Raw genomic sequence first — 21,459 nt, 5'->3', positions numbered from 1 at the left:
ACAAGACAAGATAAAATGAAGCTACAGGACAAGCGCTGACTTACAACTCAGCCTCGGCTTTTACTCCAGGTCCGAGACGAAAAGAAATGTGACGAAAACGAAGCTTTCGCGTGAAATAATCCTGGGTTCATCTCATAAACAAAAAGTCACTCGAAAAAGAAATCTTTTTGCTTGAATGAGCAGGAGAAGTCTTGCTGACGCATTTAATGTTCCTTGAAATAATATATGCTCCAACCACTTCTCTCGTCAACTTTTCTTTGGGCAAAATTCTTACCTGGTGAAAGAGGAGCGCACTTATTTTCCGTCATTATCTCGCAGGAATGGCAATGGGAGACCATTATGTTATTTCCTTGCACTTTCTAAGTAGTTTCTGTGTTCCTGTAGCATCGTGTTAGTAAAGTTTCGTTTTCGTCTCATTTGGGCCTTGGAGTAAAAGCTGAGGCTGTGTTGTGAGTCAGTGTTTGTCCTGTTGCTTCCTTTTATCTTGTCTTGTGACTTCCTGTTCGCTCTGTTTTTATTAACAATGGATGACATCACTAAATTTTTTCGAGGTCAGATGTCATCGAGGTTTAGTGATCAAATGCATTAGCTATAATGATTGATTTTCTTGCGCTATGGTACGTAGTGTGTACCCACTACCCAAACCCTCACCTTGTTTATATGGCAGTAATACTGCAGTTATAAAACATGTAGCATTTTAGCCCTTTATCTCTGAGTGTGGAAGCAAATCACGTGTTCACGAACATTGCCCGTGCGAGATAATAGCAACATTTCTTCAGTAGCTTTAAAACTGAAACAAAAAGTTCAACTCCGTGCCAGACGACAAAGGGTGCTCGCTCTTGATGTCTTCTTTCTACTCCTAATAGTCTACGTTTAAATTAGCACGCCTTCTCAGCTGTTTTCGCCAAACTCAAGGTCGTACAGCGTTTTCAGAATCTGCATCTTAGCTATGTTCTGTTCTCGGGGCTGTAGTTTCTTGAGAAGCGGCGCCAGACTGAGACAGAAGAGTTCCTCGGCGTCCGATGCAAGTTCCTGCGTCACCGCATCTCCCACCGCCAGGTGGTGTGGGAGCACGGCGGCCGGCCGCACGGATAGAGCCCAGGGTTCAGGTGCTAGCGGCGCTGCCACCACAGCTGCAGGCTCGACCACCGCGGCAGACTCGCGCACATCGGCGTCTTCATCGGGCTGCTCGCGCTTGATTTCCATCTCGGCCGGAGGAGCCGTCGAAGCCGCCGCCTTCAGAGTCCAGCGCCTCCTGCCGTAAAGAACAGGGCGTGAAAAAAAAGGCCGTTAGCAGAGAGTGAGACTCGGGGCAACATAGTGAGCTTAATCCGCAACTGCAGACTTTTGATTTGACTCACGGGCCAATTCACCGAGGTAAAAGGTGGAAGCTTTTGCTGTTAGTCCAGAATGGGTCGAAGGTTTGTGGCCAACGTGTCAATTTGTTCGTGAAAGCAGTAAAAGCTATAACCACCTGTTTATTGCATAAACTACATACAACTGCTCCATCTGACCGCAACGCGTGCTTAGTTGCGATTGCCGCGAGCGCTAAACGGTGTACGTAAACGTCTAAACGAAATAAACCGAAATAAATAAAAAATTTAGGGACCTTAACTAAAGGAAACCTGATGAGGCTACACGTTATGAAAATAATTGACAGTTCTGAACAATAGCACATTTTATGTCATAGATTTTTTGTACCCTTTTTCAGCGTAGGAATTACAACTTACTGAATAAAATTTCCCTGATACGCAACCTGTCGCAACGCACGGCATGCGGGGGATGTGGTGAGTGCGAAGCGGGAGGGACCGGAAACGACGTGTATCGTTGCCTCTAGATAAGTGCAGCCCGCTTCTTAGCTGTGTTTTGATACGGCGAACGCCGCTGCAAAAACTTTGAACGTTATCGCGCGAAACGCCGTCGCCGTACCCTGGAGCCCCATACGGCTCCTGTTTGCGGCGGGTACGGAGGTACTGGCTCGGATGGTGTCGGGTGTTGACACAAGCGTTCGGAAAGAAACATGAAAATCGAGGATTGTAGTTTTCCGTTAAGTGATAGTTAATAAATTTGAAATATGATGTGTCAATAGTGGTAAATAATAAAACCAATATTCGTTGTCAATAATAGAAAATAAGTTTTACGAAATAAAGTAAACAAAATAGAAATAATACTCTCAAATAAAACAATGTAAAATAAAAATAAAAAGTAAGCAGTAAATATCATTGGTGATTCGTGTAACAGTCCATCATAACTAAAGAAATTAGTGAGATTAGTCGTAACAGTGTCCGTCGTACTAAACGTGCTCCATCATGGCGTCGCAATCAGTCGTAGTTAGAAAGCTGATGAATCAAACTAAACAACGCTATCTCATGTACACTTAAGGCAAAGCTTAAGTGTCTTCCCAATCTTTTTTGTGATTCGAATTCTCAATTAAATGTTCCTTTAACAAGTGACCTGCGGTAGCGTAGGAAAGCTTTGCTCTCGGCTCAGCCACTTTCTGTGCGGCCTAAGGCAGCATGAACACATTTGGCCGTGATGCGTGCCACCACTTTCCCAAAGACAAAGTACTTGTTGGTTGGTTTGTGGGGTTTAGCGTCCCAAACCAACTCAGGCTATAAGAGACGCCGTAGTGGAGGACTCCGGAAATTTCGAACACCTGAGGTTCTTTAACGTAGCGCAGTGGATAAATTTATCAAGAGACAGAACGTCAAGTAATCAAGAAACTGCGTATTTCGTTCTGACCTAAGATCGTTCTCTTCTGGTGAGCGAAAAAAATTGATAACAAAAGTTCCGAGTGGGATTTCCATGCTTCATTCAGAGTTTCGAAAAACAAAAATCTGTGGTTCAGTGGTTAGACACCCGACTACTGTGCCGGAGTTCCCGTGTTCGAACCCGACCGCGGAAGCTGCGTTTCGATGGAGGCGAAACGATGTGGCGTCCGTGTACTGTGCAATGTCAGCGCACGTTAAAGATCCACAGATGTTCGAAATTACTCTGTAGAACTTCACTACGGCTCCTCTTTCTCTTTCACTTTCACTCCCACCTACCTTCCTTCCCTCACGGTGCGGTTCAGGTGTCCACAAAGCAAGTGTGACAGATACCGCGCATTTCCCTCCCTGTGAACCAAAAATTATTATTATTATTATTATTATTATTATTATTATTAATATTATTAATATTGTTACGATGAAATAGCAAAGGGGTGTTTATTTACAGTGATATGGCAGTGGGATAAGGTGAAGCCTACTAGTCCCAGGCACCAACGCTTCTTCCTCTTCTGTCCCACCATCACCATCCTTCATCGTCGTCATTAGCGTGACATTTCCCCCCTATTCAGACGAAGCCCTCTGGGCGTGTTCGTGAGTCGTGCGAGGCTGACACGGCTTCAAGCGGGCAACATGACACAGTTCGGTTTTGGCAGACCGGCGACCCGATGCTGTCAGGCGGGCTATTCCATAAGTTAAATCACTAAGGCGTTTGATAACCACATATGGGCCGTCATAATGGGCCAAGAGTTTTTGATGTAGGCCACGGCGCCGAATTGGACGCCATAGCCAGACTAAATCACCTACAGAGTACGTGACCCGCCGGTGACTGGCATCGTATCGCACTTTAGAACGTTCTTGTGAAGCACCAGACCGTAATCGGGCGATTCTCCGAGCTTCTTCGGCGAGACAGAGGGTCTCAGCCAGGCAGGGGTCTTCGCGGCTTGTGAAGGGCAGGATAGTATCCAGAGAGTAGCGTGGCGGTCTGGCATAGAGCAGAAAAAATGTACTGTACCCAGTCGTCTCATGCGTGGCGGTATTAAACGCATACGTGATGAAGGGCAGTATGGTGTCCCAGTTCTTATGCCCTGCGTCCACATACATGGCTAGCATGTTGATAAGCGTTCTGTTGACGCGCTCAGTCAAGCCATTTGTCTGGATATGGTATGGCGTCGAGTGTCGGAAAGTTACGGCGCATAAACGCATGAGCTCTTCAACAACATCAGCAGTGAATTGTCGGCCTCGGTCAGTGATGACAATTCGTGGCGGCCCGTGTCGTAAGATGACTGAGTGCAGCAAGAAAAGCGACACCTGATGCGCCGTAGCAGATGGAAGAGCGGCGGTTTCATAGTAACGTGTGAGATAGTCCACGCAGATTACAATCCAGCGATTTCCATCCACGAACTTCGGAAACGGACCTACGAGGTCAATGCCTACTTGATCAAACGGTGCTGTCGGGGTCTTCACAGGGTGCAGCAAGCCAGACGGAGTTGCAGTTGGACGTTTGTGGCGTTGACATTGCTTGCAACTGGCAACGTATTGTTCAACCGTCGAGCGCATTCTGGGCCAGTAAAATCTTTCTTGAGCACGGTGGAGTGTTCGAACCGATCCCAAATGCCCAGAAGTTGGATCATCATGCATAACACGCAATACTTCCGTGCCCAACGTATTGGGAACTACGAGTAGGTATCGCTGGCCGACAGGCGAATAACTCTTTTTCCATAGGAGGCCATCATGTCCACAAAAACGGCTTGTAGGTACGTTGGCTTGGGCAAAGAGAGGCTACAGACTGGTATCATTTTGCTGTTTCGTTTTGAAAACATTCGTGTCGGGGAACGCTGGCTCGAGGGTCGATATATAATTGTCGAAATCGTCGCTTTCAGGTCCAGTCGTGGCCATTGGCATCCTAGAAAGACAATCTGCGTCTGCATGACGCCTCCCGCTTTTGTAAACCACGGCAAAGTCATATTCCTGTAACCGGAGGGCCCAACGTGCGAGGCGACCACATGGGTCTCGAAGGTTCCGCAACCAACAGAGTGAATGATGGTCAGTTACGATAGTAAACGAACGTCCGTACAAGTATGAACGGAAACGCTGCACAGCGAAAACTGCAGCCAGGCATTCCTGTTCGGTGACTGTGTAGTTTCGCTCCGGCTTGCTCAGGGTACGACTTGCGTACGCGATAACATGCTCTCGTTCATTGTGCCGTTGGACAAGGACTGCACCAAGACCGATTCCACTAGCGTCCGTGTGTACTTCTGTCATTGCAGTAGGATCGAAGTGGCGTAGGATGGGTTTCGATATTAAAAGAAACTTCAGTTGACGGAATGACGCGTCGCAGTCTGGTTTCCAGTTAAAGGTAGAGTTTTTGTGGAGAAGGCACGTCAATGGGTAAGCAACGTCAGCAAGCGATGTATAAAGCGTCTAAAATACGAGCACAACCCTAGAAAACTGCGCAACTCCTTCACTGTCTGCGGGGGTTTAAAAGACTCAACAGCGGCAGTTTTCTGGGGATCCGGCATTACACCATCACAATTGACAAGGTGTCCTAGCACCAGCGCTTGGCGCTCTCCAAAGCGGCACTTTTTGGAGTTCAGAATTAGGGCGGCGTTGTGCAGACAATTCAAGACACGTACTAGACGGTCATTGTGTTCTTGGAAGGATTTCCCAAATATGACGACATCGTCCAGATAGCAAAGACAAATGTCCCATTTTAAGCCGCGCAAAACTGTGTCCATAAAGCGTTCAAATGTAGCTGGCGCATTACACAGCCCGAATGGCATAACATTAAGCTCATAAAGGCCATCTGGAGTTACGAAGGCTGTTTGTTTCTTATCCGCAGGGTCCATTGGAATTTGCCAGTAGCCAGATCTGAGATCAAGACAAGAAAAATAGGACGCACAAGAGAGGCAGTCGAGGGCATCGTCTATGCGAGGAAGAGGATAGACGTCCTTTTTCGTAACAGAATTTACACGCCGATAATCTACGCAGAATCGCCACGAACCGTCTTTCTTGCGTACAAGAATAACAGGGGCAGCCCAGGGGCTAGATGACTCCTGTATCACCTTCTTCTGTAGCATGTCCTCCACTTGCTCATGAATGACTGCGCTCAGATGGGGACACGCGATATGGCGTTTGACGAATGGGACGAGCCGAACCAGTGTCGATGCTATCATCATCATCAGCCTGATTATACCCACTGCAGGGCGAAGGCCTCTCCCATATTTCTCCACTTAACCCGGTTCTGTGCTAGCTGCATCCACTTGACCCCTGCGAACTTCTTAATCTCATCCGCCCACCTAACTTTCTTCCGCCCCCTGCTACGCTTTCCTTCCCTTGGAATCCAGTTTGTTACCCTCAGCGACCATCGGTTATCCTCTCTTCGCACTACATGTCCTGCCCATGTCCATTTCTTCTTCTTAATTTCTATTAGAATGTCGGTAACTTGAGTTATTTCTCTGACCAACTCTGCACGCTTTCTATCTCTTAATGTTACCCCTACCATTTTTCGTTCCATAGCCCTCTGGGTTGTCCTCAACTTAAGTAGAACTCTCTTCGTTAGCCTCCACGTTTCAGCCCCATAGGTGAGTACAGGCAAGATGCAACTGTTGTATACTTTCCTCTTGAGCGATACCGGTAAGCTGCTAGTCATAATCTGCGAGTGCTTGCCAAATGCGCTTCATCCCAATCGTATTCTTCTTGTTATTTCCTTTTCGTGGTCCGGATCTGCCGTTACTACCTGTCCTAAGTAGACATATTCGCTTACTACTTCCAGTATTTCGCTACCTAATGTAAACTGCTGTTCCTTCCCGAGGCTGTTGAACATTACCTTAGTCTTCTGCATATTGATTTTCAAGCCTACCTTTCTACTTTTCCTGTCTAGGTCACCAATCATTATTTGCAGTTCATCCCCCGAGTTGCTTAGCAAGGCAATGTCACCAGCAAATCGCAGATTACTGAGGTATTCTCCATCTACCCTTATCCCTAACTGCTCCCATTCCAAGTCTCTGAATACTTCCTCTAAACAAGCTGTGAATAGTACTGGGGAGATTGTGTCTCCTTGCCTAACACCTTTCTTTATGGGAATTTTGTTACTTTCTTTATGCAGAACTATGGTTGCTGTGCAGCCACTATATATATATATGGGAATTTTGTTACTTTCTTTATGCAGAACTATGGTTGCTGTGCAGCCACTATATATATATCTTCCAGCACTTTCACGTACGGCTCGTCTACCCCCTGATTTCGCAATGCCTGCATCACCGCCGAGGTTTCAACTGAGTCAAATATTTTTTCGTAATCAATGAATGCTATGTATAAGGGCTGGTTATATTCCGAGCATTTTTCTATCACCTGATTGATGGTATGGATATGATCGATAGTAGAGTACCGTTTCCGAAACCCTGCTTGATCCTTTGCTTGATTGCAGTCTAAGGTTGTCCTGATTCGATTAGCGATTACCTTAGTAAATACCTTATACGTAACAGACAGTAAGCTGATTGGTCTGTAATTTTTAAGGTCCTTAGAGTCCCCTTTCTTGTGAATGAGGATAATGTTTGCATTTTTCCATGGTTCCGGTACCGTCGATGACACCAGGCACTGCATATACAGGGTGGCCAATTTTTCTAGCACGATATCCCCCCCGTCCTTCAGCAAATCTGTAGTTATCTGATCCTCTCCAGCTGATTTCCCCCTTTTCATAGTCTCTAGTGCTTTCTTGACCTCGTCCTTCGTCACTGGTGGAACGTCTGACTGTTTTTCCCTACCGCCAATCTCATTACGGTCCTGACTACTTTGGCTACTGTAGAGATCTGTATAGAACTCCTCGGCTACATTGACTATCTTTTCCATATTAGTGATGACGTTGCCCGCCTTGTCCCTTATCGCATACATCTGGTTTTTGCCTATGCCCAATTTCTTCTTTACCGCTTTAAGGCTTCCCCCGTTCTTTACAGCATGCTCAATTTTCTCCATGTTATACTTCCTTATATCGGCCACCTTGCGCTTATTGATTAGCTTTGATATCTCGGCCAATTCGACCTGGTCTGTTGGATTGGAAGCTTTCATACTCTGGCGTTTCTTAATCAAATCTTTCGTCTCCTTAGACAGCTTGCCGGTATCCTCTCTAACTATCCTACCACCTACTTCTACTGCACACTCAGTAATGATATCTCTGAAATTATTGTTCCTTCCCTCTAGGGTAATGTCGTCATCCTCAGTTAGATCTGAAAACCTATTCTGTAGCGAGATCCTGAACTCTTCTGCTCTCCCCCTCACCGCTAATTCGTTGATGGGTTTCTTTCTTACTAATCTGTTGCGTTCCTTCTTCAGATTTAGGCTAATTCGGGACCTCACCATCCTGTGGTCACTGCATCGCACTTTCCCGATTACCTCTACATCCTGCACAATGGCGGGGGCTGAACACATTATGAAGTCGATTTCATTTTTAGTCTCTCCGTTAGGACTTTTCCATGTCCATTTCCGGTTCTTCCGTTTGCTAAAGAAGGTATTCATGATTCGTAAGTTATTGCGCTCTGCAAACTCAACTAGTAACTCCCCCCTGCTATTCCTAGAACCAATGCCATAGTCACCTACTGCCTTGTCTCCTGCCTGTTTTTTCCCTACCTTGGTATTGAAATCGCCCATTAGTACAGTATACTGCGTCTTTACTTTTCGCATTGCCGATTCTACATCTTCATAGAAGCTTTCAACTGCCTGGTCATCATAACTACATGTAGGTGCATAGGCCTGTACAACCTTCAATTTATACCGCTTATTAAGCCTAATTACGATGCCTGCAGCCCTCTCATTAATACTATAGAATTCATCTATATTACCCGCTATATACTTATTGACAAGGAAACCTACTCCTAGTTGTCGCCTCTCTGGTAAGCCTCGATAACACAGTACATGCCCATCCTTCAGTACAGTATATGCCTCATTCGGCCTCCTAGCCTCACTAAGCCCTATGACATCCCATTTCATGCCCTCTAGTTCCTCTAACAGCACTGCTAAGCTAGCTTCACTAGCTAGGGTTCTAGCATTAAGCGTTGCCAGGGTCAGTTTCCAATGGCGGCCTGTCCAGCGGAGTCAGGCTTTCTTAGCACCCCCTGCTGCGTCACAGGTCTGACCGCCGCCGTGGTCAGTTGTTCCGCAGCCGCTGGTGACCTAGGGCCGGGGTTTTGTGGAGCTTATCATAGGAGGTTGCGGCCAATTACTGCACCAGGGTGGCCAACTCCTGTTCTGGTGAGGGAGTGCGTTGCCGGAGGTGTTCACCGGCATCAGGTCGCACCCCAAACCTGTTTATGCAATTCCATCGACACGCGGATTTTTTTTTTCATCCGGTGGAGAATTGCGCAGCACCGGGATTTGAACCCCGGTCCTCTTGCATGCGAGGCGGATGTTCTACCGCTACGCCACCGCTGCGTCGATGCTATGATGGGTCCGATGTGCAGGGCGAGAGGTTGGTCCATCTGTTTCAGAAAAGTCAAACATAGGCGAAAAAGGTAGAAGAATATCCACAAGAGTACGGCGTTGAGGTGAGCTGAGATCGGCGCTGATCATGCGGAAGATCGAGGTTTCATCAGCAGGCAGAGGTACGGTGGCACTCGTAGCATCTGTGACCAAAGCAACGACGTGGGGCGCATCGGGTCCACAGGAGGCAAGCTTCAATCCCGTTGGTAAAACTGCGGGCTCGGACGATGGATTGATGGTCCATAACGAGGCACTATCATGATGCACGGATATCATAGAGTGAGGGATGATTACATTTTTCTTCAGGCATGCTGAGTGAACTGGGTACACCATGGCCTGGAATGAAACCTTCTCAAGAAGTGGAACGGACACGGGGACGAACATGGCAGACAAGGGTGGAACTACTGTGTCTTCGGTAATACTAAAAACTGTTTCTTCATCACGGCCACTTTCAAAAAGTGTCGGCAGATGCGAGCCATCAAAATGAACCTCTTGACTTCGGCAGTCCACAGTAGCGCCACAAAACTTCAAGAAGTCCATTCCTAAAATGATGTCATGCGTAGAGTGGGGTAAGACTACGAATTCGGCTTGAAAAATTGCACCACCCACAGACACTTGCGCACTACACACACCCAGTGGCCGCAACGCCTCTCCACTCACAACACAAAAGGTTGAAGCACGGTCATATTCAAACATCACTTTGCGGACAGTAATGTATATTGCGCAAAAAGACGAGACAAAGAGGAGAAGTGGACAACGACGGCGCAGATCTGCGCCGTCGTTGTCCACTTCTCCTCTTTGTCTCGTCTTTTTGCGCAATATACATTACTGTCCATCATGGTTCACCAACTCGCCCAATCAGCCGTTCTTCTACAGATCACTTTGCGTCCCAACAAGCGCCTAAACTGATTACTCATCACAGACACAGTCGCACCCGTATCTACCAAAGCTAATGTATACACACCATCAATAAACACACGAATTTTGTTTTTGAGCATTATAGTTGGAGGGATGTTGGCACACAGCACATTTCCAGCGGCCTCACCCCCATTGGTCGCGCTGGTTAGTTTTCCTGCTGAGGATGCTGAGGCGACATGGAGCGCCGTCGTGGTGATGGAGAACGACGCGCATGGAAGGCGGGTGGTGGAGTAACACTTCTATCAGATGCAGGGGAGTGGTCGCGGATATTCTGGTTATGGATGTTGCGGCAATACCCACTCTGAGTATTTGATTGTTGAAAAACGGGATTGTATTGCCGATTGTTGGGTACTGTTGGAAGCGCCGGACGGTTAAAGTGAGGTGGGAACCTACTGGGGCAGTATCTGGCGATGTGACCTTCGACGCCGCAGCGGTAGCATATCGGCGGGGAAGGTAGAAAATGCTGTTGCGAATAAGAGCAGGGAACAGCTGGGTGCGTCGTAGGTCTGTCTTAATGCTCATACTGCTCAGGAATCCTGGTAGATCGAATGGAAGATCTATGTGCACTTGAGGCGACGTCATACCTTGGGGCGTCAGGCACCGACGCATTCCGGTTGGCGAAATGCATAGGAGGATAGTCAATGGAAGCTGCAACTTCAGGAGCTTGTGGGAAAGGCTGAACGGTAATCGCTTGTGTTGGTGAAGCCGGCCGTCTAGATACCCTCTGGACAGAGACCTCAGCAGATTCGCGCAGGGGAAGTGGGTTGAGCCGCAGGAGTTCTTCTCTCACGATTTGCCGGATCGTCGACGGAAGATCTAGTTGGGCGTGGTCATCAAGGCTGGCCACGGTAGGCACGTTGGCCAGCCGCCCAAATTTTGGCACAATACGACGCGTTTTCAGAGCTTGAAAAGCGCGGATGTGTTTAATGACATTGGAGACGGTTTCAAGGCTGTCTTTGGCGATTAAAAAGTTGTACACGTCAGCTGCGATACCCTTCAAAATGTGGCCGACTCTGTCTTCTTCGGGCATGTTGGAATTGACACATCTGCACAATCTGATTATCTCTTCTGTATAAGTGGTACAAGTTTCATCCGGCAATTGAGCTCTTTGGGCAAGGGTCTGCTCAGCCCGCTTTTTGCTCGGTACAGAGTCACCAAAACGCTGTTTGATTTCGGTGGCAAACCGTTCCCAAGTTGTCAAATTGTCCTCGTTATTCTCGAACCATGTCATCGCCGTGTGAGTTAGAAAGAAGACGACATTTGTGAGCATGGTGATAGGGTCCCACCGGTTGTACCGACTAACTCGTTCATAATGAAGTAGCCACTTCTCAACGTCCTCACCTTCCTCTCCTGCAAACGGTCGTGGTTCCCGGTAAGGCTGGCAGGGAATAGAGCTGGAGGGGGCAGGCCTGTGACCAGCCTGGCTTGCAGCGTCGCGGCTGGCACGGTTAGAATCAGTGTGGTCCATGATATTTGGAGCGTTGGCAGTCCAGCAAGGCGGCGACTACGTCGAAAATCCAGTTGTTCTTGTTGCGCCGTACTTGGGGATCGAACGGAGCACCTTCCACCAAGTTGTTACGATGAAATAGCAAAGGGGTGTTTATTTACAGTGATATGGCAGTGGGATAAGGTGAAGCCTACTAGACCCAGGCACCAACGCTTCTTCTTCCTCTTCTGTCCCACCATCACCATCCTTCATCGTCGTCATTAGCGTGACAATATCATTATTACAGTTTGCTGTCTCGAAACTGATCTAGCGGCTTAGCAAAGGAAAGCATATTAGTGTATACTCATAGGCGCGACACTTCGGACCACTAATCACGCTAACATGCTCTTCAAGCATACACTTTACGTCGCCTTCTTTCCCGCCGGGGTGGTGCAGTAACAAGACACCCGACTACTGTGCCGGAGTACCCGGGTTCAAGCCCGACCTGGGCGGCTACGTTTCCGTGGAGGTGATATAGACGAAAATCTCGGGTTTGGAGCTTAGCTCAGGGTGACAGTTGAATTCATAGGAAAATAGGTTAGGAGATGCCTCCCAAAACTCATTTTGCGAGTGAAGCTCCAGATCACGTATTCAAAGCTGGATGTCACATCAGGCGTTTATTGTAAAGGCCTTTGAACGAGAGGTGGGCTTCAAGTACACCTGTTCTCGTCGCAGCCACGTCCGCGCACTGCGAACCGTCGCATTGCCCACATCCTCTTGCCAGATATGGTACATGACGCATCACGAGACTAGCCGCCGCAACAGCTGTGTAGTGCGCAGTCGCGTGCGCCGAAGTTCCAACCATCTCCTCTCCCTATTTGTGTAACCTGATTCACCTTGTGATCCACTCGGGCCAGACAAAAGAACAGCGCTTGTCACCTAAACTCTCGCTCAACTTTTTTTCTGGTTATCTAGCCTAGCCTATGGAGGCGGAGTTTCCATTGAAGTGTTATACCGCGTAGTTCTGTGGTTCTGACATATCTGGCTTCAGTTACGGTTCAGTTCAGCCTTTGCTTTGAATGATACTTTTGGAGCCGCAAACGACACAAAAACGAATTTCTTTAGAATACTTTGGGCATAAGTGAAGGTAAATTTGGGGCAAATGAATGTGACCCGCTAAATACTTTGCCGAAAAAGCACATTGCGAAAGCGTACGGAAACTTCCGACAGATGGCGCAGCTATCCCGTTTACTCGGGGTACTGTAGTGATATGGAAAAGCACTGCACTAAAGTTGTACACGCTTTGTAATAGAATGATGATACTGACACCTGCATTAGAGGCAGAGGAAGGAGGAGCGCATAGGACGAAGTATTCAAAGTTGAAGCATGGGCCGTTCCTGCTGCCCTCGTTCGCTGCTTCAGCTGTCTCGATGCCTTCGCTCAGCGGCCAGAGAAGACGTGTCGCTGAGCACCGTGGCTACATCGTGTCCAGTAAGATTTCGAACTACGTCTGCAGTCCGCGCCCACACAGCGGCAATCAAACTCTTGAAGAAGAGCATAAAGGCCAAACAACCCGTGCGTGGCAAGAAGAGCATCAAGGACACAGCCCTCCGGGTAGACGCTGCAGAATGCCGACGCGGCCATGCTGCTAGGCCTACTGGGACTCGGCGGAGCCGCAGCTCTGATAATATGGCAAGAATGGGGACGCCAATGGACCCTCCGGTAGTCGCTGTGACTTCTGCAAGCACAACGGCAGGCTGCGGTAACGAGCCTTTACCTGGAGCTAGCACTTGGCCACAGAGCAACGTAGACATTACTTCGAATACGAGGACAACGCTCGGGCCGCTACCCGAGCTAAACGATACACATCAGGCTATGGATGTGCAACAGGAAGTCGTCACTAACGCTTCTCAACGGACACCCCGGCTGGTCAAACTACCTGGGCCACCAGTCAAAACACAACCGGCAAAGAAGGTAAGGGCCGCCCCTGATAAGCTAGCATCCGCTTATCCAACACCAGCCTTGCAGAAATCCTTCAGAGTGCATATCAGACCTACAGTGCAGTTTGATATCACTAAGATACCCACCAGAACAATGCAGAGAGTAATAGACGCAGCGCTTGGTACCACAGGTTACCAGGGGTTTGTAAGCCACAGGGCATCTAATACTGTCACAGTACATTTAGCCACCATTGAGGATGCACGCAAAATGACCACAGTAACACAGATTCCAATCACGACAGAGGAGTATCTTCCTGTCCAGACGTATTTTGCGTCAGGTCCAAATACTCAGCGATGTGTCCTCTATGACCTAGACCTACAAGATTCCCCGGAGACGGTGGCCAGAGACCTAATATCAGGAACACATACTGTGTTAGCCGCACGTCGTATGGGGAACAGAGGCACTTTTCTCATCACATTACAGGGACCAGATACTCTTCCGGACAGATTCTACTACAATGGCCGCATAGTGCGACCCAAAACGTACAAACCTAGACCGGTTCACTGTTACAGGTGCTACAGAGAAGGTCATATGCAGAAATTTTGTCCATATGGAGTTAACCCCGAATACATAACTGAATCTGGAGAAGCGAAATTCAAATGCGGCCTATGCAAATCTGATGATCACGATATCACTTCATCTCAGTGTCCGACAAAAAAGCGAAAGCTCGAGTTAGCAAGGGCTGGACGACAAACAATATGCACCGTTAATGGTTAAAAACAGATTTGCAACTCTGGCCGAAGAGCTGTTTGATGACCCGCTAGAAGAAGAAGAGCCTGTTGAGGTGGTTGCACAGAACAGTGCATCTTTTGCTTCTACGCTAAAACATGGACGACGCACAAAACGGAGCACAGTGGCATTCACTACTGATGATTTTCCGGACCTTAAAGACTGCACAAGCCAGCAGGATGCAATAGAAAAAGAAATTGCGATGCTTTCAGCACAAATTGCACAGCTGCGACAAAAGAAAGCACATATAGCGCAACGACGAAAGGAGAGCTCAGAAAAACAGAAAGAAACGCTTGCAGGCAGTACGACAGCAAGGTTAGTGGATGCTCCGAATTGTAAACCTGCCGATAACATACCTATTTGGAAGGCGGTACTGGACACGCTTACGCAACTGACACACCTCATTCAGAGCAGCTTACATCATGGATAGAAGTAGCCGAAACAAGTGGCAACAGATTACACAATGGAACTGCAGAGGGCTCTGTAATAAAGTTGGGGAAATAAATACAAAATTATTGTACGGTAAGCTACAATCATGGGCGTTCTTGATACAGGAGCACAATAGGTTATATTCAATAACAGGATATATAGGGTACCATTGTCCTTCTATCCCTGATAAACGAGCAAGAGCAGAGGCCGAAACACCAGGAAAAGCTGCCGTTTACATTAGGGCCAACATTCCCCAAACGCCACTTGACTTGAGCAAGTGGTGCAACACTCAGCAGGAAGTAGTTGCTGTACTCACGCGTCCGAACAAAACGCCCCTTATATTAGTGTCCATGTACGCTAGACCAAGAAACACAGTGCTTAATCTTGGATGGGTTAAGCATATTCGCCATTCATACCCTGGAATTGCGATACTAATCGGTGGAGATTTTAACGCTCCGCACACCGTATGGGGATATGATTATGATTCTAAAAGGGGTGATCAAGTTCATACTGCCTTCACAGAAATGGAATTTACACTGCTAAATCATCCAGGAGTCGCAACACTACCTGCAACACAAACACGCTCACCAGACTTGACGTGGTGGAAGGGCCCTGGTGCACCACTATGGCAGGCGGAATTAGATGCGTGGGGTAGTGATCATGTCCCCATTGGTATTGGTCTTAATTTGGGACATATGAAGAAAATTCGAAAGAAAGCGTCTGTTACACATTGGGATGGTGTACGGCAGGATACTCGAACGCATTCAGTTAGCCCGAATACTCTCGTTACTACCCTTCAAAAGGTACTCAAGGATCACACCATTACAACTACAGTGAACGAAGATCAGCCAACTCCCGACCTGCACCTACTAAAACTTTGGGCACGCCGAAAGCGGGCCGAGATACAGGCTGGTCGCCATCCTGAAGACGTGCAAAGAAGAATTGAGGTAAACAGAGTGACGGCACAGGCACGCCGATATGAAAAACAGCTGGCTCATAGGAGATGGGATGAGTGGTGCAGTCGTTTGGGCTCAGGAACGAATAACAAGGCCCTCTGGAGGACTTTCCATGGCATGGAAAAGAGGCGGCAGGTTAAAGATCATGCAGAAAGTATTAGACTCGCATTACAGCTTACACCAGAAGAGTTTGCAGATCAGGCTGCTGCCCTTTTCTTCCCGAACCACGCACATTATCCGGCGCCTTCACCGACAGTGGATGCGGTTGATAAAACAGGAATAACATTACCATTTACAAAATTGGAGTTATTGGCTGCTATAGAAGAAGCGAATGGTAAAACTGCGCCTGGACATGACGATATTCCTTATGAAGTATTCAAGAATTTAGAAGGAGCCGCAGTTGACGGCTTGTTGGATGTGGTAAATGAGGTATGGCAAGGAGGAGACATTCCACTCGGCTGGAAACACTCGGTGGTGGTAACAATACCAAAGGCTGGGAAACCTCCCACAAGTCTAGAATCTTTGCGGCCTATCTCGCTAACACCCACAATTTGCAAAATCTATGAAAAGATGATAGCCACCCGCCTGTCATGGTGGTTGGAAAGTAATAAAAAATACCATGCTCGACAAATTGGGTTCCGAACAAACCTTGGGACAGAAAATGGACTGGCTGTGCTCGCTGAAGAGGTCATACACGTGTCGCCTTATAGCCACCTAGTGCGCACTGTAGTGGCTACCGACATGGCGAAGGCATACGACAACGTGTTACATGCCAAGATTCTTCGCAACATGGAATGTATGGGCATTCCCTTGCAGGTCATAAAAGCAGTACATAATCTGCTTAAGGACAGGACGTTTTCTATCCGGATAAACGGAAAACAAATTGGCAATTACACCTCGAACAGAGGCGTGCCACAAGGGTCAGTGTTAGCACCTTTATTATTTAATATCGCACTGATCCCATTGGCGTGGAAATTAGCTAAATACCAGAAGTGGGGTTCATGATATACGCAGATGATGTCACGATTTGGTCTGTTCATAAACAAATTGACAGACAGATTCGGCATCTGCAAGAGGCTTTAAATACCATAGATGAGTACGTGCAAAGTGCAGGCCTGGAATTATCACCTCAAAAGTCCAGTTACATTCATGTTGCCAACAAGAATGGAAGAAAACAATTGGCAACGCAAAGAGTCTCCCTAAAGATTGGAAATCAGGCACTGGAAGAGGTGGACGAGTTGAGAGTTCTTGGCCTAGAAATTCACAAATCCGGCAAAGGAACACAATGGCTTCATAAAGTGAAAAAAGTAGCTGCGACTTCCTTAAACTTGATAAAACGCATTTCGTCTAGGGGAGGAGGAGCTCGAGCGGACATGGCAAGACGTCTTGTACAATCAGTGTTACAGCCGAGGATACTATACCAGGCCCAATTCCAAAGACTCACGAGGCGGCAATGGGCAAAATTGGAAACAATAAATAGAAACGCAATGCGCACTATCACGGTCTTACCAAAACTTACCCCTATCCCTATTCTCCAAGAGTTTGCACAGATAAATACGTTGACAGAATTAATTGAGCAACGAGAGGCAACAAGGGATATGAAGCGAAAGTACGTTACGCCCATAGCATCCTTGTACAACGAAGTGGCAGTTCGAACACCACCAATGGCTGACCCCCCTCCTTGGGAATTCACTACTATCACGACAAACAAGACCACTCGGCTTCGTCGCAAAGGAAAGCTGGCATCTCGACCTCTGGTTGATGCACTTCCAGGTACCTTAATTGCATATACGGACGCATCAATTATAGAAAATGGCGGTAGAACAGCAGCTACTAGTCCAACACACAGCGAACTAAAGGTACATAAAGAATATCTTTTAGAATACCCGGACCCGCTTGTGATGGAACTCTATGCAATCCGCGATGCTATGGAGGCCATAAATAAAATAGATTCGATAACAGAAGCCCACATCTATACAGACTCTTTAGCCGCCATAAAACAACTAAAGAAAGTGACGAAGACGCTATTTGTTACCCAGGAAATCCACGCACTCAATAAAAAAACAAAGATAAGCATCCAGATACATTGGACACAAGACAATGCTGAGAACGCTGAGCGGAGAAAAGTTGACCACCTCACACACGAAGTTCCACACACTAATGCGCCCCCCACCAGGCTCCCTTTCGATGCCCGCTCCGCTGTTTCCATTTTAGCATCCTCTTTAAGGAAAAGTACACGTGCCCTCATTCCCCCGTGTACATTCCCACTCCCTCGTAACTTAACGAGATTGGAGGAGGTTTCCCTTAGAAGGATAAGAGCTGGGGCGGCCCTTACCCCGTCGGTAAAATGCCGATGGGAATCGCAAGCTGAAATCGGACCAACAACATGCCCAAAGTGTTCCACACCAGCTGCAGAAGTGGATGTTCGTCACCTGCTATGGACTTGTGCAGGGACAAGGGAATCAAGGACAAAGATTCTGCGCGAAGTGGGTCTAACCACAACAAGGGAAGATGACTTTTCTAAATGGCTCACCGACAACGCTAAGAGCGGGAGCCTGCTCCGGTTCCTCACGGAAAACCATTTACATGAGTTTATATAATATGTCTTATGGCAAGTTAGCGTACAAAAAAAAAACTGTTACACATCTGGTGGAGGTGCTCGATGTACGCTTCCCGACCTGCGCACGCCCACGAGATAAGAACACGGAGCTCACACCGGTTCATCAGCGCCCTAGCCGCCGCCTCCGCAGCCAGTCACTTGAATTCGGACTTCTTGCCACCCCGACAAGGCCAAAGCATCCTCGACCGACGGTCCCACCAGAAATGGCCACAGATACTAGGTCCCCTGGTGCCCTCGTTCGCTGCTTCAGCTGTCTCGGTGCCTTCGCTCAATGGCCAGAGTAGTCTTTCTGTGTATCATCTGTTACACATCTGGTGGAGGTGCTCGATATACGCTTCCCGACCTGCGTACGCCCACGAGATAAGAACACGGAGCTCTCACCGGTTCATCAGCGCCCTAGCCACTGTCTCCGCAGCCAGCCACCTGAATTCGGACTTCTTGCCACCCCGACAAGGCCAACGCATCCTCGACCGACGGTCCCACCAGAAATGGCCACTGATACTTGGTCCCCTGGTGCCCTCGTTCGCTGCTTCAGCTGTCTCGGTGCCTTCGCTCAATGGCCAGAGTAGTCTTTCAGTGTATCAACTGTTACACATCTGGTGGAGGCGCTCGATATACGCTTCCCGACCTGCGTACGCCCACGAGATAAGAACACGCAGCTCACACCAGTTCATCAGCGCCCTAGCCACCGTCTCCGCAGCCAGCCACCTGAATTCGGACTTCATCTCACCCCGACAAGGACAACGCATCCTCGACCAACGGTCCCACCTGAAATGATCACAGATACTAGGTCCCCAGCGCCCATCCTCTACCACACACCGCGAACACCACCATCTTTTCACGGCGATGTATACAAAGATGCGAAGGACTGGCTGGATACCTTTGAGTGGGTCGCCCGCTAAAACGGCTGGAGCGACGACCGTAAGCTCCATAACGTGTTTTTCCGCTTGAAGACTCCGCTAGGACATGGTTCGAGAACGACGAGAGCAATCTGTTCACCTGGGCGACATTTCGTCAAAAATATCTTATCTACATTCCCAAACGCAGACCGCCGAGAGAAAGCGGAAGCTGCGCTTCACTCCCACAACCAGCTGACTAACGAAAGCGTCCGCATGTATGTGGATATTATGACGCGCCTTTTCAAGCATGCCGACCCCGTCATGGCGGAGACGAGGAAGCTTCGCCATCTCATGCGTGGGCTCAAGCAGGAGCTTTTTGCCGGTCTTGTGCGCAGTCCACCGCGTACTGTTGCCGAATTCGTCACTGAGGCGACCACCATGGAAACAACGCTCTTTCAACGAGCCCGACAAGAAAATCGTCATGAGAGCACGTTTAGCCCCGCTGTTTCTTTGATGTCACTAGAGAGCTTGTGGCTGCATTACGTGACCTAATCAGGTCGATAGTCAGGGAGGAACTACAGGCGCTCCAGCTACCTTACAGTGCACCTTCTATTACATCGCTGTCGGAAGATGTCCGCGACGAGGTGCACCTAGCAGCGCAGCAACAACTCCCTGAGGGTCCTGACAGCCTGAGGTCAGACCTACCTACGCATCCATCCTCTGCCGGTCGCTAGCACCTGGCTACGACGTCAATACCGCTACAACCACGACCCAAGCAGCGCAGCAGTCTGGTTTTGTCCATGTGCCTGCTCGACCAGCCTATCAGCGGCCACGGAAATGTGAAGTGGCGTGCACCAGACCGGCGGCCCGTCTGCTACCACTGTGGTAAGGCGGGTCATCTTTACAGGGCCTGCGCATATCGCCAAGTGGGCATGCGTGGTTCCGCTCCCGGCGACCCTTGCCCACGGAACGGCGAACGACGGAATCGGAGCTCACCTGTTGGCCCGTCAGAGGCCTGGGACGTACGGTCGCTATGACTATAGATCGTCGTCTCCTCCGCGTTACCGTTCCCCAAGTACTCATCGAGACGCCGGATATGCTGAGCGGCGTTCTCCCAGCCAACGTCGGCAAAACTAATTCCAGTGGTCTCCGGAGGCAAGGCCGCTGCTGTCGGGAAAACAGAAGATCCTCCGCTGCCGATACACCGAAACGCTGCTTTCTCACAGGGGCAGGGTAGCGACCGTATCCGACGCGCTACCTTTGATTTGTCTGTGACAATTGATGGTACTGACGCTATCGCTTTACTTGATACTGGTGCAGATTATTCGATGATGAGCTACTCCCTCGCCCAGGACTTGAGCAAAGTATTGACGCCATGGTTGGGCCCTAGCATTCGCACGGCTGGCGGTCACCTTATTAGCCCGGCCGGAAGATGCACAGCCCGAATCGGCATCCGCTGTTTCATATACATCGGTGAATCCGTCGTCTTACGCGAGTGTTCGAGAGAATCAATCCTGGGCCTCGACGTTCTACAGGCAAACGGTGCTGTGATCGACCTCCATTAGGCGCGAGTTACATTTTCGAGAAAGCGAGCCATGGCGCACAGTGTCACAGAAGACCCAGGAGTCAACGCTCTGCGTATTGTCGAAGACGACGTAATGCTGCCATCATGGTCCAGTGTGCTGGTGCTAGTGAGGGTTGACTGGTTTCACGACTACGAAGATACTGCGGACAGTAACCCTTCGCTGCTGCTCGAGAAGGGAGTGTTTTTTGCGCGCGGTCGTATCAACCTGAATGACGGCTGTGTGACAGTTTTTCTAACGAATTTCATCAATGAAATTCAGAACCTCGCCAAGGGAACGGCTGCCGCCTTCTTCATGATGTGGATAGGTTGCCGAATCTGTGCCCCGTGGAGATGAATCTTCACGACGAGGCCCCCCACGTAATGCCCTTCAGAAATTTAAAATTAACCCGGGTTTGTCACCTCATCAGAAGAACCTTTTGTCCTTGCTACTTGATTTTAAAGATTGCTTCGCGACGAGCTCCAAGGTCGGTTGTACGCCGGTAGCCAAGCATCACATCGTCATGAATTCGGCCACGCCACCAGTTTGTCAGCGTCCATACCGTGTTTCGCCTATAGAGCGAGAAGCCATTAAAACGCAAGTCAATGAAATGCTTGCAGACGATGTTATACAGCCGTCAAAAAGTCCGTGGGTGTTGCTGGTAATCCTGGTGAAAAAGAAAGACAACACATTACGATTCTGCGTTGATTACAGGAAACTCAATAATGTTAATAACAAGG

The 21,459-nt window shown here is 48.6% G+C and overlaps 1 protein-coding gene across 1 annotated transcript in view; it reads right to left on the bottom strand.

The window, feature by feature from the left end:
- Positions 1-891: 891 nt before the first annotated feature.
- LOC146186726 (uncharacterized) overlaps positions 892-21,459 on the bottom strand; it is a 46,751-nt gene continuing 26,183 nt past the window's right edge. The window contains exon 3 of the mRNA XM_084608100.1: positions 892-1,255. Coding sequence (XP_084464226.1) covers positions 892-1,255 — 364 coding nt within the window. The remainder of the gene's footprint in view (positions 1,256-21,459) is intronic.

Source organism: Amblyomma maculatum, chromosome 6, assembly GCF_055883805.1.
Source record: "Amblyomma maculatum isolate TAMU_Amacu chromosome 6, ASM5588380v1, whole genome shotgun sequence".
NCBI classification, from domain to species: domain Eukaryota; kingdom Metazoa; phylum Arthropoda; class Arachnida; order Ixodida; family Ixodidae; genus Amblyomma; species Amblyomma maculatum.
Note: the sequence above shows the minus strand (reverse complement) of the source record. Positions and strands in the feature narration are given on the sequence as shown.